The sequence below is a fragment of the Oncorhynchus nerka genome, linkage group LG7, assembly GCF_034236695.1.
Source record: "Oncorhynchus nerka isolate Pitt River linkage group LG7, Oner_Uvic_2.0, whole genome shotgun sequence".
In the NCBI taxonomy this organism is placed as follows: Eukaryota; Metazoa; Chordata; class Actinopteri; order Salmoniformes; family Salmonidae; genus Oncorhynchus; species Oncorhynchus nerka.
The window spans coordinates 14,714,029-14,740,617 of record NC_088402.1 but is presented as its reverse complement, the minus strand read 5'-3'; the positions used below and the strand labels follow the sequence as shown (position 1 = coordinate 14,740,617).

Below are 26,589 nucleotides of genomic sequence, written 5' to 3'. Positions count from 1 at the left end.
TCAAATGTCAGGTATTTTGTTTATTTATACAACTGATTAATCTGTTATCACTGTGATTCCTCTAATAAGAGAGACAAATATCAACATTTAAAGGAGATGTATGTACTGCTTGCATAGTTCCATCTGAGCCACATACTTAATCCCATTCTTTAACTGCGATTTTTGGTTGAGTTGGAGACGTGAACCCAACCAATCATTTGTTAACTTGTCGACAAGTTATCAGGATATTTACTGTATTTCAAAAGTTATATTTAATTGTGTTTGTTTGGTAACGCAACCAAAAACCAACATTTGAAGGAGATTTATCTTCTGCTTGGATAGTTCCATCTGTGCCACTGACTTAGTGTGGGTTTAATTCCAGTTTGTCTAACAAATTAATCATTTATATGTTCTATTAAAGTCTCCATCTCAACCAAAAATCTAACTAAAGGATTAGGACTGAATCAAATCAAACTTTAAATGCTCTTTAAATAAAGTTTAATTTGATTTACTCCTATTGTTTAACTTACATTTTTGGTTGAGATGGAGGTGTGAATTCCACTCACTAAGTCAGTGGCACAAATGGAGCTATCCAAGCAGAATATAAATTATATTTTGGTCGTCAACCAAAGATAATTCAATATAACTTTTGTAATAAAGTAAATAGCCTGAAGTTAAGTTACATTAAAGTTATTGTAACATTCAACCTTTAAATGAGTAACACATCCACGGCCACATTCTGAGGTTATTGTAACTATATATTGTCTTGTGTAATCATATAAAGTCAGCATGTTCACAATAATCTGTGCAGAATCTCGAACAGCACTGATCACTTGCACCATGACATTTTAATGTCTACTCAAAATTGGACTGTAATATATAGTCTATATACTGTATCTCTGAGCAAAGCTACAGAGACACTGCAGTGTGTTTGAGGGATTGTTCCCATATGTTGAAGATGATATATTATTCATTCATTAATTCACAATCAAAATGTTTTAATGGAGAAGAGTGTCGTGCCTCCACCACTTTTTATGGGTCATATAATATCATAGAATGTAAAAAGTGAACAGCCCGCTATATAAGCATTTAGCTAGGTATTACTGTTGGAGCTAGAAACACAAGCATTTAGCTAGGTATTACTGTTGGAGCTAGAAACACAAGCATTTAGCTAGGTATTACTGTTGGAGCTAGAAACACAAGCATTTAGCTAGGTATTACTGTTGGAGCTAGAAACACAAGCATTTGGCTAGGTATTACAGTACTGTTGGAGCTAGAAACACAAGCATTTAGCTAGGTATTACTGTTGGAGCTAGAAACACAAGCATTTAGCTAGATATTACAGTACTGTTGGAGCTAGAAACAAGCATTTAGCTAGGTATTACTGTTGGAGCTAGAAACACAATCATTTAGCTAGGTATTACAGTACTGTTGGAGCTAGAAACACAAGCATTTAGCTAGATATTACAGTACTGTTGGAGCTAGAAACACAAGCATTTAGCTAGATATTACAGTACTGTTGGAGCTAGAAACACAAGCATGTTGCTACACCCACGATAACATCGGCAAAATATGTGTGTGACCAACAAACTTTGATTTGAAACACGATTTCTAAGAAATCCTCTATAGGATGTGAGATAGAAAAACTCCATCTTGTCTTGGCCATGGAAGAGTCTAGAAAAACATAATCTTGTCTTGGCCATGGAAAGGTCTAGAAAAACATTGTCTTGGCCATGGAAATGTCTAGAAAAACATTGTCTTGGCCATGGAAAGGTCTAGAAAAACATTGTCTTGGAAAGGTCCTTCTCAGCTGGTGAACTGAGTTGAGTTCATAGTGATGGTGAGACCTCTATTGATCTATATGGTCAGTTTAGTCTGTGTGGAGGGGGGTTAAAGATTGTTCAGAAAGCCCCTATCTCCATGCCCCAGGGCCGGTAGGGCTGCTTCCCCAAGCTGGCCTGGCTGGAGGGGGTGTAGGCAGGAGAGCTGAGGGTGCTGGGGGACAGCAGGGGGAAGGCACTGAAGGGGAAGGGGAACGCCGACAGGGTGGAGAGGGAGGACAGAGAGAGGGGAGGGGAGAGCTTGGCGGTCACGGCGGCTGAGGAGGTCACGGTGAGGTTCAGTCCCAGGGGGAGGGGGGCAGCGCTGGGGGGGACGTGGCGAGGGCCCCCCTGGGAGTGGCTGTGCTCAGAGAGGGGGGTGGCACCGCTAAGCCTGCTGGGAGCATGGCCATGGGGCGAGGAACGTGGCGCTCTCTCAATCGGAGAGGAGGAGGATGAAGGAGTAGAAGAGGAGGATGACGGAGGGCTGTTGGAGGCGCTCCGTGGTAACTGTAACGTCGCCCCATGCTGATGTTGATGGTGCTGCTGCCGGAGGAGAAGGTGGGCCAGGTGGGCGGAGGGGGGCGACGCAAAGGCAGAGCCCCAGGCCAGGTGCCCTATCCCAGAGATGGAGAGGGCCTCTCTCTGGGACGTGTAGCTATTCAGGTGGGAGACCAGGTGGATCCTCAGGGGGTCAGCGCTGTCCAGCCCCTCGATGATGCTCAGGTAGCGGGCTGTCTCAGCCAGACACTCCCTGAAACCCAGACCTCGGTAGTCCGTGGCCAGAGCACGGGCATCAAAGTAACCTAGAAGGGAGAGGGAAACAAGAACGGTTAATGAGGTGTTTTCAGCAAATAACACCAAACAAGTAGAGCTGGAATAGCAGATGTCTAAGGAAGTGTACAGAAGTCTATTAATAACAATGAATAGACTTCAATTGGCCCCAGGGTGTGTCAAGCCAGGGAGAGAGTTAAAGTAAGGCTGCCTGACCTGTTTTGACTATTGTAGACCTATTGGTGTGTTATTCAACATCTAAATAATTTATTAAAATATTTAATTAGATGTGCATACAGTAGCTTGTGTTTCCAGAACAACTCAGTGAAAGATATTATCCATATCACTAACCTTATAGTCAATCAATATTATGGCACTTCAAAAACATGTTACTGTAATAATGCATTTATTATGGTTATTTATTCTAGTATTTAAAAAGAATATAGTGTACCTTTTCCTCCAGCAGCATGAAGCATCTTCAAATGTTCCACCGTCATCTGCAGAATCTCTGCTTTCTCCAGTTTAGCTGAACCCTGCAGGATTGCAGAATGCACATTAATTAAACAAATTAAACGGCATTGAATATCTTTAAATCGTTTAATATATAAACGGGACATTTTTATTCGTTATTTTCTGAAAACGTGCAGAAAATGTATGAACATGATTTTTCTCTACGAGTTCAAAGCACTATATGGTATCCTGTCAAACATGTTGCTGGGGCGTTGGTTTTATGAAAGACCCACGGATCGGATCTCACCTGCTTCTCAAACGCGCTGGGGACCAGTCTACGCAGCTCCGTGAGGCTGTTGTTGATTCTGTCGCGGCGCCGTTTTTCAATGATCTGTAAGAGAGATTGGAACATCTAGTCATTGCAGAAAGAGAACATTTAGCTAGTGTAAAAACATGCGTATTACAAACTTTTATGCACAACAATTCAAATGAGATATTGGGGAAATGTAGGTTACTCACTCCTCGACGGCGCTTCCTCGCATTCACTTGAGTTTTTGTTGATGGAGACATCGGCCCAAGGGGTGAAATCACGTTCCTGAAAGAAAAACACATACAATTATTATATTAATGTGTATTATTTTTTGGTGGTTCCCAACCTAGACCCCTGGTTGAGAGCCACTTAGATAATGCCACGAAAATGACCAAATTGCGCAATTCAGTTTCTGCTTTTCACACGTCTTTTCTAAAACAGCACCAAAGCAAGGGGTGAGATACTTGTAATAGGATTCGGAACGTATAATAGTAACGCAGTAAAAACGCAAATGACCCAAATATTGGACACAAACGTACCCATTTTCATCGGCACTCTCCTTCTCAACCTCAATGTTCTCGTCCAGCTCACTGTCCGATGAGCTAAAATCGTGATTCCGTTTCATTTTAATCCGCTGCTGTTTTTCCCTCGTTCAGAGTACAGTGTATATATATATATAAAGTCCAAGTCTCCCAATTCTCCGAGTCGCTGTGCGTCTGTCAGGTACACCTCGAGTTGACCCGTTTGAAGGACCAAGCCTTCCCACGGTATCATTTCTACACGACTGCCACCCAGGAGGGGCGGGACATGGCACCATAACTTGCCAATTACGAGACAGCCATGAGTTTGAGTGACAGCACAGTTGCAAGCAAACTCTATGGCCCAGACACACCCCGTTCTGTGAATAAGTTTGACAGGGGTCCAATAGACTTTCGGTTCGTGACACACTCGCCCCAGTGTCCGTTCGTCCATCCGCAAGCACTGTGGCTGTCTGTCCCGGTTGTGAGGAGTGGCTGGCGGGCTGTCAGCACGCGCTGGTCGTGGGAAAGTTTCTTAGCCCAAGGCTGATAACCAATCAGGGGCGACGCCGTCTCCGGCGTTTGGAATGAATGGGGCAATTGGTCGGGGCGACGGGCGGTCTAGAGGCTAGCGTGTGAACCTGTAATCCAATACTAACTCATCAAAAAGAGAGCCAGTGTACAAGAGCAAACTATGAAGTCTAATCCTACCCACCACGGAGCGTAGGGAGCGACGTAATGCGTTGTAAAGGCGCTTTAGGGACTGGGGAGGATGGGGACTGTGCCACAAATATAACGGTTCTCCAGTGTGTCACCGCTACACCACATCCCCTGTGGGTCCCAATAATGGCCACGCTCCCAAATCAATTGACAGACATTGTTGTGCGTTTGTATATCCCCTCTCATCATGTGACAATCAGATATAACTCTTACTGTTGAAGTGTTTTCATGTCACACACATTCACACTCACTCTCTCACACACATGCCGTTCCTGTTCTCTGTGAGGATCTTATTGTAGAGAAGGAAGCTGGGTTTATGGACCTGGTGTAAAAGAAGACACAGGTGGGTCTGGAATCTCTCACTTGCAGACATCTTCAAAATCCTTCAAAAATATATATTTGGAAAAGATTATGTCTACATGCAGCTACTCGTTGATTCATTCAGGTATTAGACATAGAAATCAGTTGAAATATGAATTTAAAAAAAAAATGTGTCTGAAAACGTAGGGTTTTATTTCCATGTTTGAAGGCTTTCTATTACACTACAATAAGAGGAACAATGGAGTGATGCTAATATGTTCTGCTGGTCTTTTCCAAGAGTGACAGCCTGGCACGTTTCTCCGCCTCCTGCCACTGTGACCCGACCACACACATATTATAATACAAGGAGGAAACGTGAGAGGGTCACAGCTGTATGATCCCTGTCCATATGATCTTAGTCATTATGATCTGAAAGGTAAAACTGATCCTAGAACAGCACTCCTACTCTGAGACTCTATATGAACGGTTGATCCTTATCTCTGTGACTAACCCCCAGGCGGCTGTACTAACCCCCAGGCGGCTGTACTAACTCCCAGGCAGCTGTACTAACCCCCGGGCGGCTGTACTAACCCCCAGGCGGCTGTACTAACCCCCAGGCAGCTGTACTAACCCCCAGGCGGCTGTACTAACCCCCAGGCAGCTGTATTAACCCCCAGGCAGCTGTACTAACCCCCAGGCGGCTGTACTAACCCCCAGGCAGCTGGACTAACCCCCAGGCAGCTGTACTAACCCCCAGACAGCTGGACTAACCCCCAGGCAGATGTACTAACCCCCAGGCGGCTGTACTAACCCCCAGGCAGCTGTACTAACCCCCAGGCAGCTGTACTAACCCCCAGGCGGCTGTACTAACCCCCAGGCAGCTGTATTAACCCCCAGGCAGCTGTACTAACCCCCAGGCGGCTGGACTAACCCCCAGGCAGCTGTACTAACCCCCAGGCGGCTGTACTAACCCCCAGGCAGCTGTACTAACCCCAGGCAGCTGTATTAACCCCCAGGCAGCTGTATGCATAATAGTCTTCAGGCTGGGAGAAGAGAGGAGCTGCCTTGTTTAGAAACATGAATGAGAGGAAGCTCTTAGGGCTGTTTTCATGTTGTTATTGCTGCCTGCTACCAGCTAGTCTCAGGTTCAAACATGACACAGGCACTCCCACAAACTCCCATATTCTGCTGCCTGCCGATTGTTAGTGGCTTGGCGGGCTGCGAGTCGGATGCTGGGTTCCCACGCTGCTGTTATTTTCTGCTCTGTTGTCTCTGTACTCCAGGCTCATCACATGTTGTGATTTCAGAGTGCTGCCTTTGAAGGTGACCGAGGAACACACACATGAGCGCACACACACACACAAACTCACTCGTACACGCACGCCCACACATCCAAATCAAATCAAATGTTATTGGTCACATACACGTGATTAGCAGATGTTATTGAGGGTGTAGTGAAATGCTTGTGCTTCTAGCTCCGGCAGTGCAGTAATATCTAACAAGTAATATCTAACAAGTAATATCTAACAAATTACACAATATACACCCAATACACACAAATCTAAGTAGGAATGAATTAAGACTATATACACACTACAGTTCAAAAGTTTGGGGTCACTTAGAAATGTCCTTGTTTTTGAAAGAAAAGCACAACATTTACATTTACATTTAAGTCACTTATGACTTACAAATTGCATTCACCTTAACCTCCAGTGGAACAGTAGTGCATCTAAATCTTTTAATGGAACTTTATCCTATCCTAGGTATTCCTTAAAGAGGTGGGGTTTCAGGTGTCTCCGGAAGGTGGTGATTGACTCCGCTGTCCTGGCGTCGTGAGGGAGTTTGTTCCACCATCAGCAGCGAACAGTTTTGACTGGGCTGAGCGGGAACTGTACTTCCTCAGTGGTAGGGAGGCGAGCAGGCCAGAGGTGGATGGCAGTGCCCTTGTTTGGGTGTAGGGTTGATCAGAGCCTGGAGGTACTGAGGTTTATCATTTTAAATGGCTAATTTTGATATTATTTCATCATAGAAAAGGCCCTTTTGCAATTATGTTGGTACAGCTGAAAACTGTTGTTCTGATTAAAGAAGCAATAAAACTGGTCTTCTTTAGACTAGTTGAGTATCTGGTGCATCAGCATTTGTGGGTTCAATTACAGGCTCAAAATGGCCAGAAACAAAGGACTTTCTTCTGAAACTTTCTGGCCATTTTGAGTCTGTAATCAAACCCACATATGCTGATGCTCCACATACTCAACTAGATACTCGACCAGTTTTATTGCTTCTTTAATCAGAACAATAGTTTTCAGCTGTGCTAACATAATTGCAAAAGGGTTTCTAATGATCAATTAGCCTTTTAAAATTAAAACTTAGATTAGCTAACACAACATGCCATTGGAACAGAGGAATGATTGTTGCTAATAATGGGCCTCTGTACGCCTATGTCATTTACAACATTAACAATGTCTACACTGTATTTCTGATCAATTTGATGTTATTTTAACCCCCATCCGCTAGCCAATCAGACTGAAGCTCAGTCAGTCATATCCCATGGTTGGCTTGGGGTCTTGGTCCTGTGACTGTCTGCCACACATAGGCCCTGTGTAGTCTACTGCAGAATTTCATTACTCAAATTTTGTTATGCCAAACCCTCTTTTTCCCTGCCAAGCAAAGAGGGGAATACTCTGTCTACTGATTGATTGATGAAGTAAAGGATCAGTTGAAAGGGAAAGAGTTTGGGAAACCTTGCTCTAACCAACATGGGATCAGTTGGCGACTAAAGGCGTGAGCCTTGTCGCCATCCATGCCTTGTAGACAAAGGAAAGGCTTGCTTTGTCTCCACTCACTTGGAGAGGAAGCACCGGCTAATTCTCCCTGAGACGTGTGTGACACCCGCTCATTGTGAGGGGGGTGACATTGTTTGTTTGGCCGTGTTCGGTGGTCTGTACACACACACACACACACACACACACACACACACACACACACACACACACACACACACACACACACACACACACACACACACACACACACACACACACACACACACACACACTGCCCGTCCATCATCCTCCTGGGTTTGTTTCTGGCGGTCTCTCTCTCTCTTTCACACCGTGCTTGACTCCATTCTTCACCCCTGTCCAAAGTGATTACACACAGTGCATGTGTGTGTGTGCGTGTGCGTGTGTGTGTATATGGAGTATGTGTTCAAGTGGTAACCCACTGACCTCCATGCCTATTATTACTTTGTCCCATGCCCCAAGGGAAGCGCTCTAGGGCCCCTCTGTCTCTCACGGTCAATCTACCACAGCCAGGTTTGATTGACTGAAGTCAGGAGGGTGACTTCCCATTGCCATGTATATTCAATGCATAATCATAATGCCCACTTGTTGAATCCACTTGTTGGATGGAACTATGTTAGGCATTATAAGACATTTAACACAACCAAAAATGGTGCCAAAGTTCATCCCAAGGGAACACACTAGTGTACTTCTTACATCTTCATTATTTCCCAGCAATATTGGACTGTGCTTGTTGATTTTAGAATGGCGCACTCTTGTAAATATGCAACTGCAGTAGCTATATGTGTTGTGCTGGAGGGAGTTTCTAGATGAGGAAATGGGCCGACAGGTTTAACATGAGTCAATTTTTACTCCCGGGGGGTAGCATTGACACCTAGAGACCACAGACTCATCCCTGGGGAGGGAAGGGGGTGTACTTTCATCTAAATTCGGGTTTGGGGGACTGGATGTATGCTAGAGGGCAAGAACAAGATTGTCCCTGTTCATTTTAGCACTTTGCTGGTGAAATAATTTGAGGCAAATGCATATTCAGAATACAGTGTAAAATGTATACTGAGCAAAAATATAAACACAAAATGTAAAGTGTTGGTACCATGTTTCATGAGCTAAAATAAAAGATAATTGACATTTTCCATACTCTCAAATTTGTTTACATCCCTGTTAGTGAGCATTTGTCAAGATAGTCCATCCACCTGACAGGTGTTGCATATAAAGAATCTGATTAAACAGTATGGTCATTACACAGGTGCACCTCATGTTGGGGACAATAAAATGCCACTAAAATGTGCAGTGTTCTCAAACAACACAATGCCACAGATGGCTCAAGTTTTGAGGGAGCGTGCAATTGGCATGCTGGCCGCAGCAATGTCCACCAGAGCTGTTGCCAGAGAATGTTATGTTAATTTCTCTACCATAAACCGCATCCAACGTCATTTTAGAGAATTTGAATGATGTCCAACCAGCCTCACACCGTAGACCACCTGTAACCACACCAGCCCAGGACCTCCACATCCAGATTCTTCACCGTAGACCACCTGTAACCACACCAGCCCAGGACCTCCACATCCAGATTCTTCACCGTAGACCACCTGTAACCACACCAGCCCAGGACCTCCACATCCAGATTCTTCACCGTAGACCACCTGTAACCACACCAGCCCAGGACCTCCACATCCAGAATCTTCACCGCAGACCACCTGTAACCACACCAGCCCAGGACCTCCACATCCAGATTCTTCACCGTAGAGCACCTGTAACCACACCAGCCCAGGACCTCCACATCCAGATTCTTCACCGTAGACCACCTGTAACCACACCAGCCCAGGACCTCCACATCCAGATTCTTCACCGTAGACCACCTGTAACCACACCAGCCCAGGACCTCCACATCCAGATTCTTCACCACAGCCCACCTGTAACCACACCAGCCCAGGACCTCCACATCCAGATTCTTCACCGTAGACCACCTGTAACCACACCAGCCCAGGACCTCCACATCCAGATTCTTCACCGTAGACCACCTGTAACCACACCAGCCCAGGACCTCCACATCCAGATTCTTCACCACAGACCACCTGTAACCACACCAGCCCAGGACCTCCACATCCAGATTCTTCACCGTAGACCACCTGTAACCACACCAGCCCAGGACCTCCACATCCAGATTCTTCACCACAGACCACGTGTAACCACACCAGCCCAGGACCTCCACATCCAGATTCTTCACCGTAGACCACCTGTAACCACACCAGGCCAGGACATCCACATCCAGATTCTTCACCACAGACCACCTGTAACCACACCAGCCCAGGACCTCCACATCCAGATTCTTCACCGTAGACCAGCTGTAACCACACCAGCCCAGGACCTCCACATCCAGATTCTTCACCGTAGACCACCTGTAACCACACCAGTCCAGGACCTCCACATCCAGATTCTTCACCACAGACCACCTGTAACCACACCAGCCCAGGACCTCCACATCCAGATTCTTCACCACAGACCACCTGTAACCACGCCAGCCCAGGACCTCCACATCCAGATTCTTCACCGTAGACCACCTGTAACCACACCAGCCCAGGACCTCCACATCCAGATTCTTCACCGTAGACCACCTGTAACCACACCAGCCCAGGACCTCCACATCCAGATTCTTCACCGTAGACCACCTGTAACCACACCAGCCCAGGACCTCCACATCCAGATTCTTCACCACAGACCACCTGTAACCACGCCAGCCCAGGACCTCCACATCCAGATTCTTCACCACAGACCACCTGTAACCACACCAGCCCAGGACCTCCACATCCAGATTCTTCAACACAGACCACCTGTAACCACGCCAGCCCAGGACCTCCACATCCAGATTCTTCACCACAGACCACCTGTAACCACACCAGCCCAGGACCTCCACATCCAGATTCTTCACCTGTAACCACACCAGCCCAGACCACCTGTAACCACCACCAGCCCAGGACCTCCACATCCAGATTCTTCACCGTAGACCACCTGTAACCACACCAGCCCAGGACCTCCACATCCAGATTCTTCACCACAGACCACCTGTAACCACACCAGCCCAGGACCTCCACATCCAGATTCTTCACCGTAGACCACCTGTAACCACACCAGCCCAGGACCTCCACATCCAGATTCTTCACCACAGACCACGTGTAACCACACCAGCCCAGGACCTCCACATCCAGATTCTTCACCACAGACCACCTGTAACCACACCAGCCCAGGACCTCCACATCCAGATTCTTCACCGTAGACCACCTGTAACCACACCAGCCCAGGACCTCCACATCCAGATTCTTCACCGTAGACCACCTGTAACCACACCAGTCCAGGACCTCCACATCCAGATTCTTCACCACAGACCACCTGTAACCACACCAGCCCAGGACCTCCACATCCAGATTCTTCACCACAGACCACCTGTAACCACGCCAGCCCAGGACCTCCACATCCAGATTCTTCACCACAGACCACCTGTAACCACACCAGCCCAGGACCTCCACATCCAGATTCTTCACCACAGACCACCTGTAACCACGCCAGCCCAGGACCTCCACATCCAGATTCTTCACCACAGACCACCTGTAACCACGCCAGCCCAGGACCTCCACATCCAGATTCTTCACCGTAGACCACCTGTAACCACACCAGCCCAGGACCTCCACATCCAGATTCTTCACCACAGACCACCTGTAACCACGCCAGCCCAGGACCTCCACATCCAGATTCTTCACCACAGACCACCTGTAACCACACCAGCCCAGGACCTCCACATCCAGATTCTTCAACACAGACCACCTGTAACCACGCCAGCGCAGGACCTCCACATCCAGATTCTTCACCACAGACCACCTGTAACCACACCAGCCCAGGACCTCCACATCCAGATTCTTCACCGTAGACCACCTGTAACCACACCAGCCCAGGACCTCCACATCCAGATTCTTCACCGTAGACCACCTGTAACCACACCAGCCCAGGACCTCCACATCCAGATTCTTCACCACAGACCACCTGTAACCACACCAGCCCAGGACCTCCACATCCAGATTCTTCACCGTAGACCACCTGTAACCACACCAGCCCAGGACCTCCACATCCAGATTCTTCACCGTAGACCACCTGTAACCACACCAGCCCAGGACCTCCACATCCAGATTCTTCACCGTAGACCACCTGTAACCACACCAGCCCAGGACCTCCACATCCAGATTCTTCACCGTAGACCACCTGTAACCACACCAGCCCAGGACCTCCACATCCAGATTCTTCACCTCCACACAGACCACCTGTAACCACGCCAGCCCAGGACCTCCACATCCAGATTCTTCACCACAGACCACCTGTAACCACACCAGCCCAGGACCTCCACATCCAGATTCTTCACCACAGACCACCTGTAACCACACCAGCCCAGGACCTCCACATCCAGATTCTTCACCGTAGACCACCTGTAACCACACCAGCCCAGGACCTCCACATCCAGATTCTTCACCACAGACCACCTGTAACCACACCAGCCCAGGACCTCCACATCCAGATTCTTCACCGTAGACCACCTGTAACCACACCAGCCCAGGACCTCCACATCCAGATTCTTCACCACAGACCACGTGTAACCACACCAGCCCAGGACCTCCACATCCAGATTCTTCACCACAGACCACCTGTAACCACACCAGCCCAGGACCTCCACATCCAGATTCTTCACCACAGACCACCTGTAACCACACCAGCCCAGGACCTCCACATCCAGATTCTTCACCGTAGACCACCTGTAACCACACCAGTCCAGGACCTCCACATCCAGATTCTTCACCACAGACCACCTGTAACCACACCAGCCCAGGACCTCCACATCCAGATTCTTCACCACAGACCACCTGTAACCACGCCAGCCCAGGACCTCCACATCCAGATTATTCACCACAGACCACCTGTAACCACACCAGCCCAGGACCTCCACATCCAGATTCTTCACCACAGACCACCTGTAACCACGCCAGCCCAGGACCTCCACATCCAGATTCTTCACCACAGACCACCTGTAACCACACCAGCCCAGGACCTCCACATCCAGATTCTTCACCGTAGACCACCTGTAACCACACCAGCCCAGGACCTCCACATCCAGATTCTTCACCACAGACCACCTGTAACCACGCCAGCCCAGGACCTCCACATCCAGATTCTTCACCACAGACCACCTGTAACCACACCAGCCCAGGACCTCCACATCCAGATTCTTCAACACAGACCACCTGTAACCACGCCAGCCCAGGACCTCCACATCCAGATTCTTCACCACAGACCACCTGTAACCACACCAGCCCAGGACCTCCACATCCAGATTCTTCACCGTAGACCACCTGTAACCACACCAGCCCAGGACCTCCACATCCAGATTCTTCACCGTAGACCACCTGTAACCACACCAGCCCAGGACCTCCACATCCAGATTCTTCACCGCAGACCACCTGTAACCACACCAGCCCAGGACCTCCACATCCAGATTCTTCACCGTAGACCACCTGTAACCACACCAGCCCAGGACCTCCACATCCAGATTCTTCACCACAGACCACCTGTAACCACACCAGCCCAGGACCTCCACATCCAGATTCTTCACCACAGACCACCTGTAACCACACCAGCCCAGGACCTCCACATCCAGATTCTTCACCGTAGACCACCTGTAACCACACCAGCCCAGGACCTCCACATCCAGATTCTTCACCGTAGACCACCTGTAACCACACCAGTCCAGGACCTCCACATCCAGATTCTTCACCACAGACCACCTGTAACCACACCAGCCCAGGACCTCCACATCCAGATTCTTCACCACAGACCACCTGTAACCACGCCAGCCCAGGACCTCCACATCCAGATTCTTCACCACAGACCACCTGTAACCACACCAGCCCAGGACCTCCACATCCAGATTCTTCACCACAGACCACCTGTAACCACGCCAGCCCAGGACCTCCACATCCAGATTCTTCACCACAGACCACCTGTAACCACACCAGCCCAGGACCTCCACATCCAGATTCTTCACCGTAGACCACCTGTAACCACGCCAGCCCAGGACCTCCACATCCAGATTCTTCACCACAGACCACCTGTAACCACGCCAGCCCAGGACCTCCACATCCAGATTCTTCACCACAGACCACCTGTAACCACACCAGCCCAGGACCTCCACATCCAGATTCTTCACCGTAGACCACCTGTAACCACACCAGCCCAGGACCTCCACATCCAGATTCTTCACCGTAGACCACCTGTAACCACACCAGCCCAGGACCTCCACATCCAGATTCTTCACCGTAGACCACCTGTAACCACACCAGCCCAGGACCTCCACATCCAGATTCTTCACCGTAGACCACCTGTAACCACACCAGCCCAGGACCTCCACATCCAGATTCTTCACCGTAGACCACCTGTAACCACACCAGCCCAGGACCTCCACATCCAGATTCTTCACCGTAGACCACCTGTAACCACACCAGCCCAGGACCTCCACATCCAGATTCTTCACCGTAGACCACCTGTAACCACACCAGCCCAGGACCTCCACATCCAGATTCTTCACCGTAGACCACCTGTAACCACACCAGCCCAGGACCTCCACATCCAGATTCTTCACCGTAGACCACCTGTAACCACACCAGCCCAGGACCTCCACATCCAGATTCTTCACCGTAGACCACCTGTAACCACACCAGCCCAGGACCTCCACATCCAGATTCTTCACCACAGACCACCTGTAACCACACCAGCCCAGGACATCCACATCCAGATTCTTCACCACAGACCACCTGTAACCACACCAGCCCAGGACCTCCACATCCAGATTCTTCACCACAGACCACGTGTAACCACACCAGCCCAGGACCTCCACATCCAGATTCTTCACCGTAGACCACCTGTAACCACACCAGCCCAGGACCTCCACATCCAGATTCTTCACCGTGAGACCACCTGTAACCACACCAGCCCAGGACCTCCACATCCAGATTCTTCACCACAGACCACGTGTAACCACACCAGCCCAGGACCTCCACATCCAGATTCTTCACCGTGAGACCACCTGTAACCACACCAGCCCAGGACCTCCACATCCAGATTCTTCACCACAGACCACCTGTAACCACACCAGCCCAGGACCTCCACATCCAGATTCTTCACCGTAGACCACCTGTAACCACACCAGCCCAGGACCTCCACATCCAGATTCTTCACCACAGACCACCTGTAACCACACCAGCCCAGGACCTCCACATCCAGATTCTTCACCGTAGACCACCTGTAACCACACCAGCCCAGGACCTCCCCATCCAGATTCTTCACCACAGACCACCTGTAACCACACCAGCCCAGGACCTCCCCATCCAGATTCTTCACCACAGACCACGTGTAACCACACCAGCCCAGGACCTCCACATCCAGATTCTTCACCGTAGACCACCTGTAACCACACCAGCCCAGGACCTCCACATCCAGATTCTTCACCGTAGACCACCTGTAACCACACCAGCCCAGGACCTCCACATCCAGATTCTTCACCACAGACCACGTGTAACCACACCAGCCCAGGACCTCCACATCCAGATTCTTCACCGTAGACCACCTGTAACCACACCAGCCCAGGACCTCCACATCCAGATTCTTCACCACAGACCACCTGTAACCACACCAGCCCAGGACCTCCACATCCAGATTCTTCACCGTAGACCACCTGTAACCACACCAGCCCAGGACCTCCACATCCAGATTCTTCACCACAGACCACCTGTAACCACACCAGCCCAGGACCTCCACATCCAGATTCTTCACCGTAGACCACCTGTAACCACACCAGCCCAGGACCTCCCCATCCAGATTCTTCACCACAGACCACCTGTAACCACACCAGCCCAGGACCTCCCCATCCAGATTCTTCACCACAGACCACCTGTAACCACACCAGCCCAGGACCTCCACATCCAGATTCTTCACCTGTGGGATCATCTGAGACCAACCACCCAGACAGCTGATAAAACTGTGGGTTTGTACAACCTAATAATTATTGCAAAAAACTGTCAGAAACCGTCTCAGGGAAGCTCATCTGCGTGCTTGTCGTCCTCACCAGGGTCTTGTCGTCCTCACCAGGGTCTTGTCGTCCTCACCAGGGTCTTGGCCTGACTGCAGTTTGGCATCATAACCAACTTCAGTGTGCAAATTGCTCACCTTCGATGGCCACTGGTATGCTGGAGAAGTGTGCTCTTCACTGATGAATCCTAGTTTGAACTGTACCGGGCAGATGGCAGACAGCATGAATGTCTTGCGGGCGAGCGGTTTGCCGATGTCAACGTTGTGAACAGAGTGCCCCACGGTGGCAGTGGGGTTATGGTATGTTATGGTATGGGTAGGCTTAGGCTATGGACAACGAACACCATTGCATTTTATCAATGGTAATTTGAATGCACAGAGATACCATGACGAGATCCTGAGGCCCATTGTCATGCCATTCATCCGCCGCAATCACCTCATGTTTCAGCATGATAATGCACGGCCCCATGTGGCAAAGAACTATACTCAATCCCTAGAAGCTGAAAATATCCCAGTTCTTCCATTGCCTGCATACCAGACATGTCACCCATTGAGCATGTTTGGAATACTCTGGATCGACAGGTACGACAGCATGTTCTGTACAATATCCAGCAACTTCTCACAGCCATTAAAGAGGAGTGGGACAACATTCCATAGGCCACAATCAACAGCCTGATCGACTCTATGCAAAGGAGATGTGTTGCGCTACATAAGTCGGTCACACCAGATACTGACTGGTTTTCTGATCCACGCCCCTACTTTTTTTTAAGGTATCTGTGATGAACAGGTGCATATCTGTATTCCCAGTCATGTGAAATCCATAGATTATGGCCTAATTTATTTATTTCAAGTGACTGATTTCCATATATGAACTATAACTCAGTAAAATCTTTGAAATTGTATATATTTTGGCTCAGTACTGAATGAGTTGCTTAAAAGTTTGACTACATTCATTGTGTTATTTTTTACTGCACGTTTACAATTACATTTCCTGAAACATTGCTGATGTTACCAGGTCTGTATTCAGGTGTTTTAGTGTCTGAGTTCATTGTTACCCCCTCTGACAACACACACACACACACACACACACACACACACACACACACACACACACACACACACACACACACACACACACACCTCCAGCCAACCACACACACACGTCAGAAAGCTGCCCCCCTGAATCTCCTTGACCCTGGCAATGATGGGAGGTCAGAAGCCTCTCCACATCCTCCACATCCTCCAAGCCCCTCCACATCCTCCAAGCCCCTCCACATCCTCCAAGCCTCTCCACATCCTCCACATCCTCCAAGCCTCTCCACATCCTCCAAGCCCCTCCACATCCTCCAAGCCTCTCCACATCCTCCACATCCTCCAAGCCTCTCCACATCCTCCAAATCTCTCCACATCCTCCACATCCTCCAAGCCTCTCCACATCCTCCAAGCCTCTCCACATCCTCCAAGCTCCTCCACATCCTCCAAGCCTCTCCACATCCTCCACATCCTCCAAGCCCCTCCACATCCTCCAAGCCTCTCCACATCCTCCAAGCCTCTCCACATCCTCCACATCCTCCAAGCCTCTCCACATCCTCCACATCCTCCACATCTGACAAAGTCTCTCCACATCCTCCACATCCTCCACATCCTCCAAGCTCCTCCACATCTGACAAAGTCTCTCCACATCCTCCAAGCTACTCCACATCCTCCACATCCTCCACATCCTCCACATCCTCCAAGTCTCTCCACATTCTCCACATCCCCCAAGCTCCTCCACATTCTCCACATCCCCCAAGCTCCTCCACATCCTCCACATTCCCCAAGCTCCTCCACATTCTCCACATCCTCCAAGTCTCTCCACATTCTCCACATCCCCCAAGCTCCTCCACATTCTCCACATCCCCCAAGCTCCTCCACATTCTCCACATCCCCCAAGCTCCTCCATATCCTCCATATCCTCAAAGCTCCTCCACATCCTCCAAGTCTCTCCACATCCTCAACATCCTCAAAGCCCCTCCACATCCTCCAAGTCTCTCCACATCCTCAACATCCTCAAAGCCCCTCCAAGCTCCTCCAAGTCTCTCCACATTTTCCACATCCTCTAAGCTCCTCTACACCCTCCAAGTGTCTCCACATCCTCCAAGCTCCTCCAGATCCTCCAAGTCTCTCCACATCCTCCAAGTCTCACCACATCCTCCAAGGCTCTCCACATCCTCCAAGTCTCTCCACATCCTCCAAGTCTCTCCACATCCTCCAAGTCTCTCCACATCCTCTAAGCTCCTCTACACCCTCCAAGTCTCTCCACATCCTCCAAGCCCCTACACATCCTACATATCCTCCACATCCTCCACATCCTCCAAGCTCCTACACATCCTCCAAATCTCTCCACATCCTCCAAGTCTCTCCACATCCTCCAAATCTCTCCACATCCTCCAAGTCTCTCCACATCCTCCAAATCTCTCCACATCCTCCACACCCTCCAAGATCCTCCACATCCTACACATCCTCAACATCCTCAAACCCCCTCCACATCCTCCAAGCTCCTCCACATCCTCCAAGCTCCTCCACACCCTCCAAGTCTCTCCACATCCTCCACATCCTCCAAGCTCCTCCACACCCTCCAAGTCTCTCCACATCCTCCACATCCTCCAAGCTCCTCCACACCCTCCAAGTCTCTCCACATCCTCCACATCCTCCAAGCTCCTCCACACCCTCCAAGTCTCTCCACATCCTCCACATCCTCCAAGCTCCTCCACACCCTCTAAGCTCCTCTACACCCTCCAAGTCTCTCCACATCCTTCAAGCTCCTCCACACCCTCCAAGTCTCTCCACTTCCTCCACATCCTCTAAGCTCCTCTACACCCTCCAAGTCTCTCCACATCCTCTAAGCTCCTCTACACCCTCCAAGTCTCTCCACATCCTTCAAGCTCCTCCACACCCTCCAAGTCTCTCCACATCCTCCACATCCTCTAAGCTCCACTACACCCTCCAAGTCTCTCCACATCCTCTAAGCTCCTCTACACCCTCCAAGCCTCTCCACATCCTTCAAGCTCCTCCACACCCTCCAAGTCTCTCCACATCCTCTAAGCTCCTCTACACCCTCCAAGTCTCTCCACATCCTTCAAGCTCCTCCACACCCTCCAAGTCTCTCCACATCCTCCAAGCTCCTACACATCCTACACATCCTACACATCCTCTAAGCTCCTCTACACCCGCCAAGCCTCTCCACATCCTTCAAGCTCCAAGTCTCTCCACATCCTCTAAGCTCCTCTACACCCTCCAAGTCTCTCCACATCCTCTAAGCTCCTCTCCACCCTCCAAGTCTCTCCACATCCTCCACATCCTCCAAGCTCCTCCAAATAATCCAAGTCTCTCCACATCCTCTAAGCTCCTCTACACCCTCCAAGTCTCTCCACATCCTCTAAGCTCCTCTACACCCTCCAAGTCTCTTCACATCCTCCAAGCTCCTCCACATCCTCCACATCCTCCAAGCCCCTACACATCCTCCAAGCCCCTACACATCCTCCAAGCCCCTACACATCCTACACATCCTCCAAGCTCCTCCACATCCTCCAAGCCCCTACACATCCTCCACATCCTCCACATCCTCCACATCCTCCACATCCTACACATCCTCAAAGCCCCTCCACATCCTCCAAGTCTCTCCACATCCTCTAAGCTCCTCCACACCCTTCAAGTCTCTCCACATCCTTCAAGCTCCTCCACACCCTCCACATCCTCCAAGCCCCTACACATCCTCCACATCCTCCACATCCTCCACATCCTACACATCCTACACATCCTCAAAGCTCCTCCACACCCTCCAAGTCTCTCCACATCATCCAAGCCTCCTCCAAGCCCCTACACATCCTACACATCCTACACATCCTCCAAGCCCCTACACATCCTCCAAGTCTCTCCACATCCTCCACATCCTACACATCCTCAAAGCCCCTCCACATCCTCCAAGTCTCTCCACATCCTCCACATCCTACACATCCTCCAAGTCTCTCCACATCCTCCAAGCTCCTCCAAGGCTCTCCACATCCTCCAAGGCTCTCCACATCCTCCAAGGCTCTCCACATCCTCCAAGCGCCTCCACATCCTCCAAGCCCCTACACATCCTAAACATCCTCCACATCCTACACATCCTCCAAGCCCCTACACATCCTACACATCCTACACATCCTACACATCCGCCAAGCCCCTACACATCCTACACATCCGCCAAGCCCCTACACATCCTACACATCCTCCAAGCCCCTACACATCCTACACATCCTCCAAGCCCCTACATATCCTACACATCCGCCAAGCCCCTACACATTTTACACATCCTCCAATCCCCTCCACATCCCACACATCCTCCAAGTCTCTCATGCAGCTGAGAACCAGCACTGCTTGTGAGATCCTGTGAAATTGATCCCTTCAGGGTCATGACAGGGGCAGGACAGGGGCAGGATTGAGGCAGGACTGGGGCATGGCCGGGTTAGGACTGGGGCAGGACCGGGCCATGGTCGGGTTAGGACTGGGGCAGGACCGTGGCATGGCCAGGTTAGGACTGGGGCAGGACCGGGGCAAGGCCAGGTTAGGACTGGGGCAGGACCGGGCCATGGCCGGGTTAGGACTGGGGCATGCTGTGGGCCGCCGCCTTGAGAGGACTGTCTGTCTGGAGGAGACACTGACGGAGGGGAGGAAGCAGCGACGAGGAGAGAGAGAATCAGAGAGAGAGAATCAGAGAGAGAGAATCAGAGAGAGAGAGAAAGAGAGAGAGAGAGAGAAAGAGAGAGAGAGAGAAAGAGAGAGAGAGATAAAGAAAGAGAGAAAGAGAGAGAGAAAGAGAGAAAGAGAGAAAGAGAGAGTAAGACAGAGAGAGAGAGAAAGAGAGAGAGAGGAAGAGAGAGAAAGACAGACATAGAGAGAGAGAGAAAGACAGAGAGAGAGAGAGAGAGAAAGAAAGAGAAAGACAGAGACAGAGAGAGAGAAAGAGAGAAAGAGAGAAAGAGAGAAAGAGAGAGAGAAAGAGAGAAAGAGAGAGAGAAAGAGAGAGAGAGAAAGAGAGAGAAAGACAGAAACAAAGAGAGAGAAAGACAGATACATAGAGAGAGAGAGAAAGAGAGAGAAAGACAGAGACAGTGAGAGAGAAAGAGAAAGAGAGAAAGAGAGAGAAAGACAGAGACATAGAGAGAGAGAGAGAGAGAGAGAGAGAGAGAGAGAGAGAAAGAGAGAGAAAGACAGAGAGAGAGAGAGAGAGAGAGAGAGAGAGAGAGAGAAAGAGAGAGAAAGACAGAGAGAGAGAGAAAGAGAGAGAGAGGAAGAGAGAGAAAGACAGACATAGAGAGAGAGAGAAAGACAGAGAGAGAGAGAGAGAGAAAGAAAGAGAAAGACAGAGACAGAGAGAGAGAAAGAGAGAAAGAGAGAAAGAGAGAAAGAGAGAGAGAAAGAGAGAAAGAGAGAGAGAAAGAGAGAGAGAGAAAGAGAGAGAAAGACAGAAACAAAGAGAGAGAAAGACAGAGACAGAGAGAGAGAGAGAGAGAGAGAGAGAGAGAGAGAGAGAGAGAGAGAGAGAGAGAGAGAGAGAGAGAGAGAGAGAGACAAAGAGCCTAAAGGGAAGGCACTCTTCTTTCATCTTGTTCTGTCTGTCTGGTGCTCTCCTGGTGCTCCCGTCTATAAACCATGACTGTCTGCTAGGCTTGTTATAATACAACCACATCAATGTTACTATCCTGACCCTAATTACAGTAGCTTCAGACCAGAACGTCTAGTCAATCACTCTGGAATCTATTCTACGCTTCTTTGTCTGCCTCCCCCTCTAAGACTGTTTATAGGAACATTCTGGAACAATCATCATTCATTTAAATTTGTTTTGTAGTTAATTGAATGCCTGTTGGCCTCATAGAGAGCTGTACTGTATATTAAACCACTGCTTTTGGCATAATAAAATTCTTCTTGTCTAATGTAAAGTGCATTACTTCAACCTGGACTTAGGGGTAGACGTAACATAGTAAAAGTAAAATAGAGACACTCCAATTAATATGTTTTACATGTTTTCTATGGTATGTATTCATTTTGGGATGTCCATTATACATTTAGTTTGATATGTTACGAGTTACAATTCATATGATATGTTAATGCAATACATACAATATGTTACGAATTGCAATTTGCACAAAATTATATCAATTTGCTATGATTTGTCTGATATCTTACTAATTCCAATTTGTTGTGGCTAATGTTAGCTAGGTGGCAAACATTAGCTTGGTTAGGGGTTAAGGTTAGGGTTAGCTAACATGCTATGTGGTTGCAAAGTAGCAAGTAGGTGTAAAGTTGCTAATTACCTAAAATGCTAAAGTTGTCCATGATGAGAATCGAACACGCAACCTTTGGGTTGCTAGACGTTCGTGTTATATGCCTACACATCCACCCCGACCAACCACCCTACTTTTTTCCTTACGTAACCGTCTGTTGTAACAATACCAAACGTAACATATCATACTAATTTGTGTGTCACGGATTTACCTTTACTATGTTACGTCTAGTCTATGAGACGAGGCTGAAGTCTTATACACTTAGCTAAACTCAGCAAAAAAAGAACTCACTGTCAACTGCATTTATTTTCAGCAAATGTAACATGTGTAAATATTTGTATGAACATAACAAGATTCAACAACTGAGACATAAACTGAACAGGTTCCACAGACATGTGACTAACAGAAATTGAATAATGTGTCCCTGAACATAGGGGGGGTCAAAATCAAAAGTAACAGTCAGTATCTGGTGTGGCCACCAGCTGCATTAAGTACTGCAGTGCATCTCCTCCTCATGCACTGCACCAGATTTGCCTGTTCTTGCTGTGAGATGTTACCCTACTCTTCCACCAACGCACCTGCAAGTTCCCAGACATTTCTGGGGGAGAATGGCCCTAGACCTCACCCTCCGATCCAACAGGTCCCAGACGTGCTCAATGAGATCTGGGATCTTCGCTGGCCATGGCAGAACACTGACATTCCTGTCTTGCAAGAAATCAAGCACAGAACGAGCAGTATGGCTGGTGGCATTGTCATGCTGGAGGATCATGTCAGGATGAGTCTGCAGGAAGGGTACCACATGAGGGAGGATGATGTCTTCCCTGTAACGCAGTGTTGAGATTGCCTGCAATGACAACAAGCTCAGTCCGATGATGGTGTGACACACATTACATTTACATTTACATTTAAGTCATTTAGCAGACGCTCTTATCCAGAGCGACTTACAAATTGGTGCATTCACCTTATGACATCCAGTGGAGCAGCCACTTTACAATAGTGCATCTAAATCTTTTAAGGGGGGTGAGAAGGATTACTTTATCCTATCCTAGGTATTCCTTAAAGAGGTGGGGTTTCAGGTGTCTCCGGAAGGTGGTGATTGACTCCGCTGTCCTGGCGTTGTGAGGGAGTTTGTTCCACCATTGGGGGGCCAGAGCAGCGAACAGTTTTGACTGGGCTGAGCGGGAACTGTACTTCCTCAGTGGTAGGGAGGCGAGCAGGCCAGAGGTGGATGAACGCAGTGCCCTTGTTTGGGTGTAGGGCCTGATCAGAGCCTGGAGGTACTGAGGTGCCGTTCCCCTCACAGCTCCGTAGGCAAGCACCATGGTCTTGTAGCGGATGCGAGCTTCAACTGGAAGCCAGTGGAGAGAGCGGAGGAGCGGGGTGACGTGAGAGAACTTGGGAAGGTTGAACACCAGACGGGCTGCGGCGTTCTGGATGAGTTGTAGGGTTTAATGGCACAGGCAGGGAGCCCAGCCAACAGCGAGTTGCAGTAATCCAGACGGGAGATGACAAGTGCCTGGATTAGGACCTGCGCCGCTTCCTGTGTGAGGCAGGGTCGTACTCTGCGGATGTTGTAGAGCATGAACCTACAGGAACGGGCCACCGCCTTGATGTTAGTTGAGAACGACAGGGTGTTGTCCAGGATCACGCCAAGGTTCTTAGCGCTCTGGGAGGAGGACACAGTGGAGTTGTCAACCGTGATGGCGAGATCATGGAACGGGCAGTCCTTCCCGGGAGGAAGAGCAGCTCCGTCTTGCCGAGGTTCAGCTTGAGGTGGTGATCCGTCATCCACACTGATATGTCTGCCAGACATGCAGAGATGCGATTCGCCACCTGGTCATCAGAAGGGGGAAAGGAGAAGATTAATTGTGTGTCGTCTGCATAGCAATGATAGGAGAGACCATGTGAGGTTATGACAGAGCCAAGTGACTTGGTGTATAGCGAGAATAGGAGAGGGCCTAGAACAGAGCCCTGGGGGACACCAGTGGTGAGCACGTGGTGAGGAGACGGATTCTCGCCACGCCACCTGGTAGGAGCGACCTGTCAGGTAGGACGCAATCCAAGCGTGGGCCGCGCCGGAGATGCCCAACTCGGAGAGGGTGGAGAGGAGGATCTGATGGTTCACAGTATCGAAGGCAGCCGATAGGTCTAGAAGGATGAGAGCAGAGGAGAGAGAGTTAGCTTTTGCAGTGCGGAGCGCCTCCGTGATACAGAGAAGAGCAGTCTCAGTTGAATGACTAGTCTTGAAACCTGACTGATTTGAATCAAGAAGGTCATTCTGAGAGAGATAGCGGGAGAGCTGGCCAAGGACGGCAACGTTCAAGGGTTTTGGAGAGAAAAGAAAGAAGGGATACTGGTCTGTAGTTGTTGACATCAGAGGGATCGAGTGTAGGTTTTTTCAGAAGGGGTGCAACTCTCGCTCTCTTGAAGACGGAAGGGACGTAGCCAGCGGTCAGGGATGAGTTGATGAGCGAGGTGAGGTAAGGGAGAAGGTCTCCGGAAATGGTCTGGAGAAGAGAGGAGGGGATAGGGTCAAGCGGGCAGGTTGTTGGGCGGCCGGCCGTCACAAGACGCAAGATTTCATCTGGAGAGAGAGGAGAAAGAGGTCAGAGCACAGGGTAGGGCAGTGTGAGCAGAACCAGCGGTGTCGTTTGACTTAGCAAACGAGGATCGGATGTCGTCGACCTTCTTTTTCAAAATGGTTTGAAGTCATCTGCAGAGAGGGAGGAAGGGGGGAGGGGAGGGAGGATTCAGGAGGGAGGAGAAGGTGGCAAAGAGCTTCCTAGGGTTAGAGGCAGATGCTTGGAATTTAGAGTGGTAGAAAGTGGCTTTAGCAGCAGCGACAGAAGAGGAAAATGTAGAGAGGAGGGAGTGAAAGGATGCCAGGTCCGCAGGAGGCGAGTTTTCCTCCATTTCCGCTCGGCTGCCCGGAGCCCTGTTCTGTGAGCTCGCAATGTGTCGTCGAGCCACGGAGCGGGAGGGAGGACCGAGCCGGCCTGGAGGATAGGGGACATAGAGAGTCAAAGGATGCAGAAAGGGAGGAGAGGAGGGTTGAGGAGGCAGAATCAGGAGATAGGTTGGAGAAGGTTTGAGCAGAGGGAAGAGATGATAGGATGGAAGAGGAGAGAGTAAGCGGGGAGAGAGAGCGAAGGTTGGGACGGCGCGATACCATCCGAGTAGGGGCAGTGTGGGAAGTGTTGGATGAGAGCGAGAGGGAAAAGGATACAAGGTAGTGGTCGGAGACTTGGAGGAGTTGCAATGAGGTTAGTGGAAGAACAGCATCTAGTAAAGATGAGGTCGGCGTATTGCCTGCCTTGTGAGTAGGGGGAAGGTGAGAGGGAGAGGTCAAAGAGGAGAGGAGTGGAAAGAAGGAGGCAGAGAGGAATGAAGCAAAGGTAGACGTGGGGAGGTTAAAGTCGCCCAGAACTGTGAGAGGTGAGCCGTCCTCAGGAAAGGAGCTTATCAAGGCATCAAGCTCATTGATGAACTCTCCGAGGGAACCTGGAGGGCGATAAATGATAAGGATGTTAAGCTTGAAAGGGCTGGTAACTGTGACAGCATGGAATTCAAAGGAGGCGATAGACAGATGGGTAAGGGGAGAAAGAGAGAATGACCACTTGGGAGAGATGAGGATCCCGGTGCCACCACCCCGCTGACCAGAAGCTCTCGGGGTGTGCGAGAACACGTGGGCGGACGAAGAGAGAGCAGTAGGAGTAGCAGTGTTATCTGTGGTGATCCATGTTTCCGTCAGTGCCAAGAAGTCGAGGGACTGGAGGAGGCATAGGCTGAGATGAACTCTGCCTTGTTGGCCGCAGATCGGCAGTTCCAGAGGCTACCGGAGACCTGGAACTCCACGTGGGTCCTGCGCTGGGTCCACCAGATTAGAGTGGCCGCGGCCACGCGGTGTGGAGTGTTTGTATGGTCTGTGCAGAGAGGAGAGAACAGGGATAGACAGACACATAGTTGACAGGCTACAGAAGAGGCTACGCTAATGCAAAGGAGATTGGAATGACAAGTGGACTACACGTCTCGAATGTTCAGAAAGTTGAGCTTACGTAGCAAGAATCTTATTGACTAAAATGATTAAAAATGATACAGTACTGCTGAAGTAGGCTAGCTGGCAGTGGCTGCGTTGTTGACTTTGTAGGCTAGCTGGCAGTGGCTGCGTTGTTGATTCGGGGGCTAGCTGGCTAGCTAGCAGTGTTGATTACGTTAAGTTGCGTTAAAAGAACGACAATAGCTGGCTAGGTAACCTAGAAAATCGCTCTAGACTACACAATTATCTTTGATACAGAGACGGCTATGTAGCTAGCTATGTAGCTAGCTACGATCAAACAAATCAAACCGTTGTACTGTAACGAAATGAAATGAAAATGTGATACTACCTGTGGAGCGAGGCGGAATGCGACCGGGTTGTTGAGTTCTAATCGGTAGACGTTGGCTAGCTGTTGGCTAGCTAGCAGTGTCTCCTACGTTAAGGACGACAAATAG

At 49.5% G+C, this 26,589-nt stretch overlaps 2 protein-coding genes across 2 annotated transcripts; one reads left to right on the top strand and one right to left on the bottom strand.

Moving 5' to 3' along the window:
• Window positions 1–4,550, bottom strand: LOC115132674 (hairy/enhancer-of-split related with YRPW motif protein 1-like). Its single transcript, XM_029665397.2, has 5 exons — window positions 3,873–4,550; window positions 3,543–3,618; window positions 3,331–3,414; window positions 3,025–3,106; window positions 1–2,605 (listed from the first exon to the last, which is right to left on the bottom strand). The coding sequence occupies exons 1-5, from the start codon at window positions 3,956–3,958 to the stop codon at window positions 1,881–1,883; spliced, it is 1,053 nt and encodes a 350-aa protein (XP_029521257.2). The 5' UTR covers window positions 3,959–4,550; the 3' UTR covers window positions 1–1,880.
• Window positions 4,551–16,349: 11,799 nt separating this feature from the next.
• Window positions 16,350–20,207, top strand: LOC115131244 (proline-rich protein 36-like). Its single transcript, XM_065020084.1, has 3 exons — window positions 16,350–16,375; window positions 17,671–18,367; window positions 18,510–20,207. Exons 1-3 carry the CDS (start codon window positions 16,350–16,352, stop codon window positions 20,205–20,207), a joined length of 2,421 nt encoding a protein of 806 aa, XP_064876156.1.
• Window positions 20,208–26,589: the final 6,382 nt, after the last annotated feature.

Excerpts from the sequence above, each read along its gene's own strand:
- LOC115132674 (XM_029665397.2), bottom strand. The coding sequence starts at position 3,958 with ATGAAACGGAATCACGATTTTAGCTCATCGGACAGTGAGCTGGACGAG. Across the intron at positions 3,619-3,872 it reads GAGAGTGCCGATGAAAATGG|GAACGTGATTTCACCCCTTG; the intron begins GTACGTTTGTGT and ends TTTTTCTTTCAG. Across the intron at positions 2,606-3,024 it reads TCATGCTGCTGGAGGAAAAG|GTTACTTTGATGCCCGTGCT; the intron begins GTACACTATATT and ends TCTCCCTTCTAG.
- LOC115131244 (XM_065020084.1), top strand. The coding sequence starts at position 16,350 with ATGTTTGGAATACTCTGGATCGACAG. Across the intron at positions 16,376-17,670 it reads GGAATACTCTGGATCGACAG|CTCCTCCACATTCTCCACAT; the intron begins GTACGACAGCAT and ends ACATCCCCCAAG. Across the intron at positions 18,368-18,509 it reads AGCTCCTCCACACCCTCCAA|TCTCTCCACATCCTCCACAT; the intron begins GTCTCTCCACAT and ends ACACCCTCCAAG.